A 16,254-nucleotide genomic window follows, 5' to 3' on the forward strand; every position below is an offset into this window, starting at 1 on the left:
TTGACTCATTCTGAGTGCTCTGAAATGTTACCTTATGACAGAATAAATCTAGAGTTGGGTGGAATGTCCACTTTAATGTTTTAATCTGTGAAACACTGGTATAATGCCTTTATAGAAGACTGTGTGACTGAGGTTCACTGCTGGGCAGATTTGTACTTGGAAGGAGTCATGGGCCAAATAAATGTCCTTTCCCATTCTTTGCTTTCCTGGGTCTGAGCTGGACAGCAGTGAGGGCATTATATGAGGACCCTCACTTACCCGCTCTTGTGTCACAGAACGGAGGAGTCTTGGTAGTGGAGCCCAGCCTGGCCCACCCCGGAGAATGATGGCAATGTTTGACTACAATCCCAGGGAAAGTTCTCCTAATGTGGACATTGAGGTGAGTGGATGCAACTGATCGATACATTCAACTGTAAAAAGTTAGCTCTCATCCAGGACTTGATGTCTGACAGACGTTCTGCCAGGACAGCAGTGGTCTTGAAGTCGAGGGTGGAGGCAGAGAGATAGAGTTGGGTGTCATGTGGAAGTTGACCCCATGTCTGCGGATTATGTCACCAAGAGGGAGCATTCACTTTACAATCTATTCTGTCAAGCCCTTTGAGAAGTCTCACCAACGTGATAAGGCGCTATATCTAATGCAAGAATTATATTGTTATTTTATCCATGCACACAAGGTCGTACACACATGTACTCATACACACACAAGCTTGTACACACACGTATATACACACACAAGCTCATACGCACAAGCTCGTACACACACGTATATATATATACACACACACACACAAGCTCATATGCACAAGCTCGTACACACACGTGTATATATATACACACACACACACAAGCTCATATGCACAAGCTCGTACACACACATATATATATATACACACACACACACAAGCTCATATGCACAAGCTCGTACACACACGTGTATATATATACACACACACATACACACACAAGCTAATACTCACACATAAACACACACACATTCCAGGAAGGAGTGCTCTGAGAGTGCCTAAGAGCAGGTTACCTGTCTCTCCTAATGCCCTCAGGACCTCTGAACCAGACCAGTTGGAACCCCAAATGCTTCTCCAGTTGATATCATTAACTCAATACAGATTTCAGCTTGCGATCCTCTGCTCAAGGGATGGCTTGCGTGACTATTTTATCCATGCGTAATGCGGCCCACAGGCCACAAGTTGGCCATCCCTGCTCTACTCTGTGTGGCTCACACACTGTACCATCAGGGAGACTGACCTATAATAACAGCCCATGACCTGCAGAGTTCCTGCACTATTGTGTTGTGAAATGCACTGGGTGTCCCACTCTGAGGGACAGGGATATAACAGCAACAACAACAACAAAGTTACATGTGTCAAGCGCCTTTCACGTCGGGAGGACTTCTCAAGGCGCTGGACAGTCAGAGTTTCGGACCTGAGCTGGAGGTTAGGATCGAGGAGATTGGAGGGCAGTGATGGGAAGCAGGGTGATCGAAAGCACGGTCAAAGAGGAGGTTCTTGAGATAGGCCTTGAAAGAGGCAAGGGAGGGGGTGAGACAGAGGGACTGCAGGATGGAGTTCCAGAGGATGGGGGAAGAGTGGCAGAAGGCCTGCCTGCCAATGGTGGGGCGAGCGAGGCAGTGGATGTCAAGCAGGCTGAGCGGAGGGAGCGAGTAGGATGGCAGGGGATTTAGGAGGTCACAGAGGTGGTGGGAGCAAGGCCATGGGGGGGCTTTGAAGGTGAGGACCAGGATATAGAACTAAAGGTTTACATCCTCGTTTACAACTGTGTTCAGTGGGAAATGCTTTTGTTTCCTGAGGATTTACAAGAATTCATTGATTTAAGTTCAATAGAGAAGTAGAACAAGTGAGAATGTGTTCTCATTAAGAGGCGTAAAAGACAGAAGGGCAGGTAATGGGAACTCTGGATCATTGACTGAGAACAATACCTTTGTCCTGTTTTCTATCACAGGCTGAGCTGACGTTCAGTGCTGGGGATATCATCACTGTCTATGGGGACATGGATGAAGATGGTTTCTATAACGTGAGTCTGTTCAGCCATGGCCTGACTGAGTCAAAGAGTTGCACAAAAATGTTTGTGTCCCAATAGTACAGCCGCATGGCCCAGTGAGTCGCTATGTGACACCAGTGGACCTCACACAACCACAACGCTACCACCTCCAGCCCTCCCCCACCACAAGCAACCTTCCCACGTGCAACCCTCCCCGCCCCCACACGCACACACGCGCGCACACATTTTGCCTCCAGTAGCTGAGTGCAGACCAGGCATGATGGCGCGTGACGGTATTGGCCTCGTGTGACATTGCTTTGCGCCTGGCAGGGGAACTTGAACGAGCAGCACGGACTGGTGCCATCCAACTTCCTGGAGGTGCACCCAGAGAACGAGCCCAAGACATCACCCATGCTGCACCCTGTGGCCAACAGAGAAAGACCGGTGAGCTGATAACTTTCTCCTGAGGCAGAGGTAGAATGCGCAGAATTACATCTTTATTTTGTCTGTGCATTTACAGCTCTCTGAGCTCCTCACACTTACACTGCAAAGCTGCTCAGTGACTTCCCTTAATGTGATGTGATGGCACTGACTGGAGGTCACGGTGCACTTTGCAGTCCAAGAAGAGGAGGAATGCTGACTGGGGCAGGGGCAGGGCACAAGTGAAACGATTGGAGACATAGAGCGCGAGAGAGAGAGAGAAGAACGAGAGGTACAGAGTAAAGTGTCTTGCAGTGTGACAGTCAGCAAAGGGAGAGTGGAATTGAGCAGAGTGGAATAGGGAGCGAGAGCTCAGCAAGCGTCTGTACGGGAAGAGACACCAAGGAGAGATCACACCGCAAACCTGTTGGATTCCCACTTGACTACACTTTGCAGACCTCACTGACACTGCCTCCCACTGGCGATCACCTCACATTGTTGGGCTCTTTACACCTATTCACTGCCTCTATAGTACGCTCCTTACACTGCGTATACTGGCATCCCCCAATACACTGAACACACTCGTTACACTGACACGTCGGTCTCCAGAGCACCGCTACCCCTTTCCCAGGCTTCACACCACGTAAGATATCATCCTCGCATCCACCACCACGACAAATTGCACTTATATAGCGCCCTTCACGCCGGATGGCGTCTCGGAGCGTTTAAAGTATCCACTGATGCAACCAGGCTCAAGTTTTACATCAACAACATTGTTCCGAGCGAGCGAGAGCGGGGGCTTCTGCTGAGCGGCAAGACTTGGTGAGATGGCAGGATGTGCGGGCAGAGTGGTGCTCCCCCTGCTAGTCACAAGGTGAAGAGGTGGAAGGTCACACAGTGCAAACACCATAAGGTTAAACAGACCTCAATCACAGCTGCTTTTTTAAAAGCTATTGTGGAATTCTAGCAGAGATGGAAAGCTTGTTTTATTGAGCAGGAACCAGAGAAGAAACTGGATTGCTTTCAGTAGAACAAACGTTTGAGGGACTTTATGGAGATGTTTTGATATATAGCCGGCGAGTGTGTAGATGGGAGCCACTGGTGTACAAGAGAAACAAGGCCAGCAAGAGAACGCAGGGCAGGAGGAAGCCCTGTTAGGTCAGAGTATATTTGTTAGGTCAGCGTATTAAGGGATACGAGGCAAGGGCAGGTAATTGGACTTGAGGTACAGATCAGCCATAATCTTATAGATGGCAGAACAGATTTGAGGGGCTGAATGGCCTCCTCCTATTTCTATGTTTCTTTGAGCCTTTTTGAGGGAGGTTGGAGAGTGAAGTCCAGCGTGGGAGAGGCACGGAGGCGCTAATTTTCAAATCTCCCACCTAGCCAACAGCAAAATTCCTGGGGGAAGCAGGTGCTAAGTAGGTGCCAACTGGCATAAATGAGGAACAAAAGCTGCAAAATTGCTTATTTATACTCGATTATGTAACGCTATAATGGATTAAGGGGTTACTGAACTAAACAAAAAAAATCAATAAATAAAAGGCAAGGGATAAAACCTAACCAGTAGCGTTAAGTAAATAAAAATCAGTCAATAAATAAAAATAAATAAGTAAATGAATAAGTGCTTTCAATCAATAAATAAACATGAAATAAAATGAGCTCAATAATAAATACTTCTGCTTCAGGGAGAGTGGCAGGACAGCTGAGACTCGTTGCATGCGCATCCTGTGCCATGTGGGAGCTCCAGGACTCTTTGTGTGCCCTGGACAAACACATGTGTAGTACGTGCCCCCACCGGCTGTTCGACCTCGAGCTCAGGGTGTCTGAGCTCGAGGAGAAGCTGGTGTCACTGCAGTGCATACGGGAAGCGTAACGTTTCAAGGATCGCACGTTTCAGGAGGTGGTCACCCCGCAGCCACAGCGAGTTCAGGAGGAGAGTGAGTGGGTGGCCACCCGGTATGGTAGGAAACACAGACAGGTAGTGCAGAAATCCTCTGAGAGAGCGACACTCGCAACAACAACAGCAACAGCAAATTGGATTTATATAGCGCCCTCCACGCTGGACGGCGTCTCAGAGCGCTTTACGGGACCGAGCCGGGGGGAGGGGGAGGAAGGTGACCAAAGGCGCGGTCAAAAAGAAAGGTCTTCAGCCGAGACCTGAAAATGGGAAGGGAGGGAGCGAGACAAAGGGAGTGAGGAAGGCAGTTCCAGAGCCTCGGGGCATAGTGGCACGGCAGCCGAGGGTGGAGCGAGGACTCGAGGGAGGAGGAGGCCAGACCTGGAGGAATGGAGGCAACGGGTACTGTTTTGAGGAGAGAGGAGGTCAGAAAGGTAGGGGGGGTGCAGAGGAGTGCAGGGACTTGAACACAAGGGTGAGGATCTTGAAATCGATCCTCTCTGGGATAGGCAGCCAGTGCAGTCTGACAAGGACTGGGGTGATCGGGGAGCGGAGTTTCGTGCGGGTAAGAATGCGGGCGGCAGAGTTTTGAATGATTTGGATTTTCTGGAAGCCGGTTTGCTGTGCTGGTGAGGGTGTCGACACTGCGGGGGAGGGCAGTCAAAAGGAAATCCACACAGGGGAAATATAGCAATTCAATTATCATTAGGGATTCGTTGATCAGGGGGATAGACAGGCATTTCAGCAACTGCAGACGTGAGTCTCTCTTGGTGTGTTGCCTCCCTGGAGCCAGACCAGGATATCACAGAACATTCTGCGGGGGGAGGAAAGGGATCAGCCAGAAGTTGTGGTCCACGTTGGAACCAATGACATAGCACGAAAAAGGGTTGAGGTCGTACAGGCAGAGTTTCAGGAGCTAGAGAGGAAACTGAAGATCGGGACCTCAAAGGCGGTAATCTCTGCTCGTGAGTATAGGAATAACAGGCTAATGCTAACAGATTAAACAAGATAATGTGTAATTGATTAAATGGTGCAGGAGAGAGGGCTTCAGGTTCCTGGAGCAATGGGACCACTTCTGGGGCAGGTGGGACCTGCACAAGGTGGACAGGTTGCACCTGAATAGAGCTGGGACCAATGTCCTCGCAGGAGGCTAGAGCTGTGGACAAGGGTTTAAACTTGGTGGGGGGTGAAACCAGGATATAATGTCCAGGAAGAGAAACCTGGGAGAGACAAACGTCCTTAGAATAGAGTATCCTGTTTGGAGTCCTGTAGCTCAGTGGTTAGAGCAATCCCCTCGCAAGCGAGAGGGGTTCTTGGAGTGCATGTGTGTAAATGCAGGGAGTGTGACAAATCAGGTTGGTGAGCTGCGGCTCAAGTTGCCATGTGGGGTTATGATAAAGGGGCAATAACGGAGACCTGGCTCAAACAAGGGCAGGAATGGGAGCTTAACATTCCTGGCTCCAATGCATTCAGGGGGATAGAAAAAAAGGGGAAGGAAAAAGAGGAGAGGAGGTGGTGGCAATATTAATCAGAAGATTTTTTTTTACCCAGAGAGTTGCTATGGTCTGGAATGCACTGCCTGAACGTGTGGTAAAAACACATTCAATAATAGCTTTCAAAAGATAATTAGATGGGTACTTAAAAAGGAAGAATTTGCAGGGCTATGCAGTAAGAGCGGGGGAGTGGGACTAATTGGATAGGTCTTTCAAAGAGCTGGCAAAGGCACAATAGGTCGAATGGCCTCCTCCTGTGCTGTAAAACTCTATGATTCTATAGGGGAAAAACTTTCCATTTGTCAGCGAGTCCACAGCTTTTAAGAGCATTACTGAAATGGGAAGATATTGGGAGATTTTATTATATACACAACTTGCACTTAGCGCCCTCCATGCAGTGTAGCATCTCGGAGCATTTAACAGTAGCGGAGCCTGTCTCCGAGCTGGTGGGGGTGGGGGGGAGAGGTGGCTGTAAGCACGGTCAGGGAGGAAGGTTTTCAGGCGGGTCTTGAAAAAGGGGACAGAGGGGGCAAAGCAGAGGGATTGAGGGAGAGGGTTCCATATACAGATGGTGATGACAACATGGAGTCCCTAACAAAAACTGGGGTTGAAGCGGACTCCGTAATAGCCTTTAGAAAGGGAATCAGACAAACATTTGAAATAGAAAAATATTTTTTAAAACTATTGAGAAAGAGCAGGGAAGGTACAAAACAAAGAGCCCTTACAGGGAACTGGCTCAGGCCAGGAGGAATGGCCTCCTCCTGTGCAATAAAATTCGACATGATTCCAGAGCACACTGCAGTATTCAGTGCTGGAGTTCACGTTAGGAACTGCCCGGTCAGTAACCCAGTGCTACCCCGGTTGGTAAGATGCCCAGCACTCCCCGTGTTGACAACGTGCCCAGCGCTCCCCTGGTTGGCACACAGCACCTGTAGGAAAGTAGCTACTCTTTGCTGACTTGTTCTGCTCTTGTTTCAATGTTTGTGTCTCTTCACTTTCTCCACGGCACCAGAGGAAGACGGTTCAGTTCAAGCAGTAGTTTCACCAGGAGCCCTGTAAGTGTGAGAATGAAGATCCTGATGCAGTTTCAGCCGCTGCTAATTTGACTGCGGAACTGCACAGGCGCATTTCTGCAGCAAACAGTGCAAAGGGCAAAGTTCGAGGGAATATCCACCAGTCTGGGGGGAGGGAGAGGGGCGTCAGGATGTTTGACAACAGACGCTGAGGTCAAACTGTGAGCCGCACTGAATATCAGATGAATAAAAGGGAAGAGATTCGTTGCTTATTTTTGTGACATGGTACGTGTCTGGAATAAGACTCCTGAAATCAGTGGATGTGGAGTGTGTGATTGTTCACAGCGGCTGGGGATGTTTGTAGCTGTGTCCTTTGCACTGGCTGAAATTTCTTGTGTGCTGTGTAAATGCAGTAATACTGTATGTAAGCAGGAGTTACACATCTGTGTATAGCCTACTATAATTAGGCTATGTAGAGAGTATGACTTGACTATGTAGCTACTGTTAGTTATCCTGCTATGCATAACCAGCTCTGAATAAGCCTTTATTCTCAGCTAGTTACAGACTAAGTATAACTAGTTGTAAGAAGCTCTTTCTAACTATTTTTACTTCAGTGATAAGCAGCTGTGACCGAATTCCACTTCCACTGTGCTGTCTACATTTAGTTCGGATTGGCTCTATCCTAGTTATCCCACTGTGTGTGCCAGCTGCTGTATGCCCTATCATTTGTATATGTATCAGAGCACAGAGAAGGAAATGTGGTGGGATATTCTATGTATGAACTTTCAACCCTTTGATAAGGTACAACAACCACTTGCATTTATATAGCCCCCTACACGCTGGACGGCATCTCGGCACACTTAGATACCTCATACGACATTAATATCAAAGCTTATGTGAGGTGTTGCATTTTCCATGCATAGATGGTATGCATATGTCGAACTCAATCTGCTTTGAGTACAGTCTGATCAGCTTTCTACATAACTGGAGCATCAATTCCCTATTTATAAACTCAGATCCTTTGTTTCAAGGCAGGTGTCCCATAGCCTGTTTGCTCCTGCAAACTAGACTTTTATGATTTATGGACCTGGATCCCCAAATTCTTTGCTCCTTTATCCCTTGATGAGCAAGTTTCCTTACTCCACACCTAAACACTGTTTACCTAGCAGTAAGTAGGAACCTGGTTGTTAGTCGATTGGCGGATCGCTTTTCCGGGGGTAATAATCCATTCAATAAATAAATAAATCACTCAATCCCCGACTGTTTGTGTGCAATTGGCTGCCACGGTTCGCCCACAAAATATAGTCAATTCACTTTACAGTATATTCTGTGAAGGGCTTTGATATGTCTTAAAGACATGATAAAACGTTGTATCAAATGCAAGGATTATTATTATTCTATAACTCTATCTACCATAATTGTGCCCACTGACTTCATGTCCCTTTTCAAAGTTGTGCTGCCCTCCGAACACAGTGATATCAGCAAACTTAGAAATACTTTCATATATTTGTATATTTGGGTCATTTATATATAGCTAAAAAGCACTGGGGGAAGCTATTTATAGCTGCCTGACAATCAGAGAGCACGCTTATTGAACTCTCTGTCTCCTGGCTTTGCAAGCAATTTCCCAACAATGCCATGCAATTGACTACAATTGCATATGCCTCAATTGTCGCTGGTTATCTCTATGTGGCATCTTATCAAATGCCTTTTGATAATCCGTATTTACATCCATCGATTCTCTTTTTATCACCCTGTGGTTCTGTCAAAGAACTCCATTTGGTTTGACAGACACAATCTACCTTTCATAAAACGTGTTGACTCTCCCTGATTTATGCATTCATTGCGATGCTCAGTTACTCTGCTCCTGATATTGGATTCCTGAAATGTCTCCATAACTGACGAACGTAGGCCTGGGGTATCTTGTTTTGTCCTTTACTTTCATCCAGTGTGACGATTTGCTACCTCCCCTCTCCGCTGGCATAATTCCCAGATGTTTTGAGCTTTGAAAGGTTATAATTAAAGTATCTACAATTTACTTCTTTTAATAACCTGTGGTGGAAACGATCTGTCAGAGACTCAAGATTGTTACCATTAACACTAGCTGCGACTATGTAGGTCTCCTGCTAGTTACTTTTATGTGTTAACTGGTCTTGACTAGTTGGCAATTAAGGCACAGTTAAGGCTGCATCTGGTTAATCTGCTTTTGAAAAAGTATCAGTGACTCGGGTCTCTCATCCATTAGCTCCTCTGCTCTATATAAATTTGTCACTAAGCCTTTGTCACCTACTACTTACTCTGTTGTGTATAATTAACTATGACAAGGTCTCTTTCTGTCTCTCAAATTACCCTGATGTGTATAACAAGGTTTACTCCACTGGCTTCCCATCACAGAGGATACAGTTCAAGATTCTGGTCCTCACCTTCAAAGCCCTCCATGGCCTCACTCCCCCCACTACCTCTGCGAGCTCCTAATCCCCTACCATCCTACTCGCTCCCTTCGCTCAGTGGGCTCTGGCCTGCTTCATGTTCCCCACCTCATTTGCCCCACTATTGGCAGGCGGGCCTTCTGCCACTCTGCCCCCACCCTTTGGAACTCATTCCTGCAGTCCCACCACCTCGCCCCCTCCCTTGCCTCCTTCAAGACCCATCTCAAGACCTTCCTCTTCGACCGTGCCTTCAGTCACCCTCCTCCCCCCCCACCCCCCGCCCTCCACTCTCCCCAATCCCGACCCCCAGCTCCGGTCTGAAACATTGATTGTCCAGTGCCTTGGGACATCCTCCTGATGTGAAAGACGCTGCACAATGTAATTTTGTTGTTGTTAGGATTGATTTCTCCTGTTAGTTAGCTGCTGTGCATAAATTGTTGTGACTAGGTCTCTCCCACTATATACCTGCTGTATGATCTAGGTGTCAACTTGGTTCATTTGGTAGCACTTTCTTTTGCCTATGGATCAGACGATTTTGAGTTCAGGCTGCATATTGTCGAGCACTCCAGTTCAGTTCTGGGGAAGCGGTGTACTATCAGCACTCCATGCTCTGGATTAAACAAACTAAGCTCCCATCTGCCTGTTCTTTAGGTGGACGTTAATGATGCCATGATATTCGAAAGGTTTCTCCTGGTGTTCTGACAAACGCAGATAAAATTGGCCATTCTGTCCATGGCTGTTTGTGGGCATTACGTGCTCAAATTGGCTTCTGCGTTCAGAGTCACTGCACTTCATAGTAAAAATCCTGTGAAGCGTTTTGAAACATCTTGACAATGTAATCAAGCCTAGACCAAATGCAATCCTTGCATTATTGTTAACATGCTCTGTACAGCTATCTGGGAGTAAGTCCCTCTTCCATTAGTTACAAGGACTTTCTTAAAAAATCCTCCTCTGTATAATTAACTGTGATTAGGTCCCTCTCGCGTTCATTACCTTGCTGTGTGTACAAGCTCTGACTCACTCTCTGTTTGTTCTGCTGTAGATGACTGCAATCATCACATGGGGTTGATGATTCTGTCTGTGCACCACTCATTTGAAGATCAGCATTTGACTGCGCTTGTTAGTTGGCATTGAGAAGGCCACACTGTGGCAAGACGCCCACAAAATACAGTCAATTCACTTCACAGTATATCCTGTGAAGCGCTTTGAGACGTCTCAACCACGTGATAAGGCGCTGTATCAAATGCAAGGATTATTATTATTATGTTTGATTGTTAATCTTCCAACTCTCTGGTTTTGATGGTCATTTTCTGACTCTTCTTCCGTAGAGGATCTGGGCTGATGCACAGTTAGCCGGGCTCAGTGAGCACGCAGTGAGCACGAGCGCTTATTCCCCAGACCCTGCCCTCAGCCCGGACAGCCAGCGGCACGGCAGCGTGGACAGCGGCGTGGACGGTGACCAACACGACTGGGCGGACGATGGTGAAAGGCACAACGGCAACAAGAAGAAAAGAGGTTTCTTCTCAAAAGGAAAGAAACTGTTCAAAAGGCTGGGATCCAGTAAACGGGAACAGCCGCCCCTGGGGGTGAGGGGACAATACAATACAAAATGAAATTTACGCCTTTTACGTCGGGAGGATGTCCCAAGGCGCTGGACAGTCAGGGATTTGGACCTGAGCTGGGAGGAGTAAGAGAGGGTGGAGGGCAGGGAAGGTAGGAGGGTGGCCGAAGGCACGGTCAAGGAGGAGGGTCTTGAGACGTGCCTTGAAGGAGGCGAGGGAGCGAGGCGAAGGGAATGTGGGATGGAGTTCCAAAGAGTGGGGGCGGTCTGCAGTCTGATAGGGGCTGATCCCCAGGATGCGAAAGAATTCCCTGAGTGAGGTGCTAATCCCCAGCGGCCTAGTTCACAGGGTGAAAGGAGCAATTCCCCCCCCCGGACGAGGGGGCTAAACCCCAGGGCAAACAAGTCTTCTCCCCAGGGTAGAGGTGAGGAGCCAAACCTGTTATTTATTCTTAAATGGAATAAGAAAAATCACTGGTGCAGAGGGTGCCCTGCAGCAAAGCCTTTTGATACTCGGCCATTTGCTGCAAGTGAAAAATATTGCAGATTATACTGGTGTGAAGAATGCCTCCGGTTCAAGACGGTCCCTCTGGGCGCTTTGTTGGGTTCAGACAGATTTTGCTCGAGCGGTTAGTATGTGGCTAACACCCACTTCAGAACAAGTTGACAATGAGCTGCAGTGAGGCAGCAGCAGCCACATTCACAGTGTCCGCCCATTATCTGCTGTACATCGCACAACTGCCCGCAGCCTGCCAGACGCAGCATTGCCCACTCAGGGCCAACGTTATACACTGATGTTTTGTTAGCCTCAGTGACCATCGTGGGATTGCTAATCTCCATTCGTTGCCGCCTCTAAAACAAGCAGCAAGACTCAAGTGTTCACAGGAGAACAGAGGCAACTGCAAAATGCCGGCATGTGCAAGAGCGAGGGGGTGGGGGCTGGGGGGTTGTGCGAGAGGCCAGCCAGAGATGCACGAATACTGAACGTGCGCTGGATTGCACAGCTCTAAAGCCAGGACGCAATTGTGGTTTAGTTCAAAGGGTGAAAGGTGACTGAGCCATGGGGTGGGGGGGTCCCCACAGGTCAAGTGCTGCTGTTACTTCTGTCAAGTTTTCCTTTCCACAGAAATGTTTCTACTAAAATAAAGTCTATTTTCACATACCCCTGGCACATTGGGTCATTTCAACAATAACAACACACATTTACACAGCGCCCCTCACCCAGGGTAGTGTCCCAGAGCGCTTGGCAGTGGCGGAGCACACCGTCGAGAGGGGGGAGGTGACCAAGGTCGAAGAGGAAGGTCTTCAGATGCGACCTGAAGATGGGGGAATGAAGGGGCAAGGCAGAGGGATTGAAGGAGAGTGTTCCATTTCTTACCCCCACTGCAAAAAAAAAGGACAGGATAAATGTGAGCGTCTCCCCCCCCCACCCCCCCACACACGCCCTCATTCAGCAACTCACATCTTTCCCTTTCCTGCCTCTCACTCCTCAGTCCCCAGCCCAAGATAGTCCTAAGGTCTCTGGAGTAAAGGAATCTATATCTGCAGTAGCTGCTTTGATGATGAATCATTGTTGGCGCACAAGTCCTGCATTTAAAGTGACAGTTTTATTGGCTACGATTGAAACAAATGTCCACCTGGTGATGAGGATTGATCCCTTTTACTGTGTTTGTACTGTATCCAGACATTGGCACCGGCTTCTGAGGCTCTGATTGCAACATGGACAGGGAGAAGCAGAATAGCTCAAGTTGGCAAGGCAACGGATTTCTGGAACGTATTCAGGACAGTTTTCTGGAACAATATGTTTTAGAACTGACGAGGGAAACAAGCCATACTGTAAATTTGGTGATGATGAGTAACGAACAATCTGACAGTCTTGCAACTCGTGACCGTCGTATGATTGAATTTGATGTAAAGTTTGAGAGGGAGCAGGGAGAGTCAGTCACAAGCCAAGATTTTAAATTTAAGTAAGGCAACCTTTGAAGGGATGAGAAATTATTTAACTATGGTAAACTGCGCTGAACTGAGTAATGAGTAAACCATGGACATACAGTGGGAAGCATTCAAGGAAGAATTTGGTACATTACAAAACCAGTACATACCCCTAAAACACAAAAGCTCCACTTGGGGTAGTTCAACAATCATGGTCAACAAATGAGGTAAGAAGCAACAAAGCCATACAAAGAAAGTAATAAGAGGTGTAAAAAAGGGAACATGAGAAAAACAACTTGCAAGAGATATCAAGGGCAACTAAATGGATTTAATACAAATAAAATAAATGGTAATGGAGAAAATAACGGGACTCAAGATAGTCAAATCTCCAGCACCTGATACATTCCACCCAAGGTTATTAAAATAAATAGGGGAGGAAATTGCTTCAATATATAGGAGAGGAATATAAAGGAGAGGAAATGATGCTTCAACTTATACTGTCTGGTCAGATCCCCTCAGTTTTGGTCGCCACACCTCAGGAATCATATTGGCTCAGGAGGGGGTGCAGCACAGATTCACTAGAATGATACAAGGGTTTAAAGGGTTAAATTACGATGACAGGTTTTGCATAAACTCTGTATTCCCTTGAATTTAGAAGGTTGAGGTGTGATCTGATTGAGGTTTTAAATTAATAAAGGGATTCGATAGGGTAGCTACAGAGAAACTATTTCCTTTAGTGGGGAATCCAGAACAAGGGGGGCATAACCTTAAAATCAGAGCTTAGAAATTTAGGAGTGAAATCAGGAGGTGGTTTTTCACCCAAAGGGCAGTGGAAATCTGGAACTCTGTCCCCCAAAAGGCTATTGATTCTGGATCTATTCACATTTTCAAGATTGAGGTTGACAGATATTTGTTAGGACGGTATCAAGAGATATGGGGCAAAGTATACGGGGAATTGGAGTTGAGGTACAGATCAGCTTATAGAATGGTGGAACAGGTTCAAGGGGTTGAATGGCCTACTCCTGTTTCTATGTTTCTATGCAACGGCAGCCCTAGAGGCCTGACCATGGAGGAGATCAGCAGTAGGAAAATATACAAAGTAGAACTGCGTAAAGTGCAGGCAAAACACATATGCACCAGAAGGAAACTCGTAGCAAAGGTGGGGTATAAGGGGTAACTGTAGAACAATAATGAAATAATAATAATCCTTGCATTTGATATAGCGCCTTATCATGTCGGAAGGAGATCTTGAAACTCAGGATTTGCTGTAAAATGGAGTAACTGTATTTGTAGGCAAACGCTGCAGGACATCATATTAATGTCCCACAAACGAATGACCAATTTTTATTTGAGAGACTGTCGGCCAGGTCACTGGGGAAAGTCCTTTCTCTTTTGAAATGATGCGTTGGGATCCTTTAACATTTGCCTGTGGGACTTTGATGTAACATCTCATCTAAAGGAAGAGGAAATTAAACAGTAAATAAAGAGGGTGAAAGAGATCTATGACCAGATAACAGTAACAATAACATGGAAAGTATGTTGATTCCACTTAAAGGACAAAGTTTAACATAAACATAGAAACAGGAGTAGGCCATTCAGCCCCTGGATCCTGTTCCGCCATTCTATAAGATCATGGTTGATCCGTACTTTAAGTGCAATTACCAACCCTTGCCCCGTATCCCTTAATACCCTGACCTAACATAGCTATCCACTTAGTCTTGAAGATGTGAATGGATCCAGCCATAATCCACAGCCTTTTGGGAGGGGAGAAAGTTCCAGATTTCCACTACCCTTTGGGTGAAAAACTGTCTTCTAAAATTTCACTCTGAAATGGCCTAGCTCTAATATTAAGATTATTAAGTTTAATGTTGGAAACAAAAGACTGTCTCAGTAGGGATATTTAAACGTACATAAAATTCTCCGTGGGTAAAGTAATTCTTTCACTTACAAAACTGAGGACAATTTGTCCAGAATTATGAAGAGCAATTTTAGCACAACTTTCTGGAATAATTCTCTACACAGAGGATAATCAACAACCGGTACAATCTGGCTGACGTTTAAGAAACCGCTGGATGCTGTGATGAAGACAGTGAGACGTGGTGTTCAGTTCAAATGGACCAAAGGAAGTCCACCAAAACTGTAATTTACGCTAAGAAAGGAAAGAGGAAAAGGGAGGAAATTAGAAATGTTTGCCCCAGAATTAATTTTGCTTTTGATGGTTTCCCAAACAAGGGCTGGATATGATAACTGATATAGTGGTGCCATCTCCTGGTGGGGAAGCAATATTGTGAATGATGAACTTGCATTGTTATAGCACCTTTACTATCTAAGTTTTAACGTGTTTTGGAGTCCTGCAGCTCAGTGGTTAGAGCACTCGACTTGCATGCGAGAGGATCCGGGTTTGATGCCCGGCAGGGCGAAATGTTGGGTAAGTTCCCTTACTCTGCACGCCTCTGTTTACCGTGCAGTAAGTAGGAACCCGGTTGTTAGTCGATTGGCGAATCGCTTTTCCGGGGATAACAATTCCATAAAAAAATAATAATTTGGTCACACAATTCACGACTCTTTGTGGGACGCTGCTGTGCGCAATTGGCTGCCGCATTTTGCTCACAAAATACACAGTATATTCTGTGAAGTGCTTTGAGACGTTACGAAGACCTGATAAAGTGCTATATCAAATACAAGCAGTATTATTATTATTATTATTATTATCTAAACTACATTAGTTATTGTTATTTGGTTTTGTTCTGTTATTCGGTTATGATTTCCAAAGCGATATACTGTATATTAAAATCCAAAGAATGAGCTGTAAAATAAGTGTGAATAGTCATCAATTATCTCTTGAAAAATTAGGAATCCTAATTGTGATATTGTTCAAATATTTCGTAAACAGAAAATAATAATAATAAACCTTGCATTTGACATAGTGCCTTATCAGGTCATGCCTCACAGAATATATTTAAAGTGGATTGACTGTGTACTTTGTTGGCAAAAATAATTATCTTGAATTATCAGCCCGCAGAAATTTAATCAATCATTTTTTTTTAATGAAATTACAACTGTGTTCTCATAATTCAAATTAAGGCAGTCACCCTGGTCTAACACAGGTGTACATTGTAGATTGGCGGGCTGTTATTCGTGAGAAAATTATTGAAAATGTTATCATAATTGTAGTATTTTCTTTTAATTTATTTACAAAACAAAATTAATTACACAATGCTCACATTACGTACTAATGTCCCCGAAGACCATCCAATATATTTCGAAGGATGAGAAAATCACGAGTAGTATTCAAGGCTTCTTGAGGCATCTTTGTCATCAGTACACTAATACCAGCCTGTAACATCAATTGGTATCTCTGTGATATATTTTAGTAGGCATGATTTGGGAAGGGCGCTATATATAAATGCAAGATGTTGTTGTTCTTGTCATTATGTAGATATCAGGTGTCACCCTGGCTCAGTTGGTAGAAAGTTGTGGGTTTGAGCCA

At 45.8% G+C, this 16,254-nt stretch overlaps 1 protein-coding gene across 1 annotated transcript in view; it reads left to right on the top strand.

Moving 5' to 3' along the window:
• Positions 1-11,994, top strand: part of LOC103186927 (peripheral-type benzodiazepine receptor-associated protein 1-like) — a 53,330-nt gene extending 41,336 nt beyond the window's left edge. The window contains exons 26-29 of the mRNA XM_042338551.1: positions 276-379; positions 1,978-2,049; positions 2,347-2,460; positions 10,600-11,994. Coding sequence (XP_042194485.1) covers positions 276-379; positions 1,978-2,049; positions 2,347-2,460; positions 10,600-10,884 — 575 coding nt within the window. The 3' untranslated portion in view covers positions 10,885-11,994. The remainder of the gene's footprint in view (positions 1-275; positions 380-1,977; positions 2,050-2,346; positions 2,461-10,599) is intronic.
• The last annotated feature ends 4,260 nt before the right edge of the window (positions 11,995-16,254 follow it).

The sequence above is a fragment of the Callorhinchus milii genome, unplaced genomic scaffold, assembly GCF_018977255.1.
Source record: "Callorhinchus milii isolate IMCB2004 unplaced genomic scaffold, IMCB_Cmil_1.0 Scaffold10, whole genome shotgun sequence".
In the NCBI taxonomy this organism is placed as follows: domain Eukaryota; kingdom Metazoa; phylum Chordata; class Chondrichthyes; order Chimaeriformes; family Callorhinchidae; genus Callorhinchus; species Callorhinchus milii.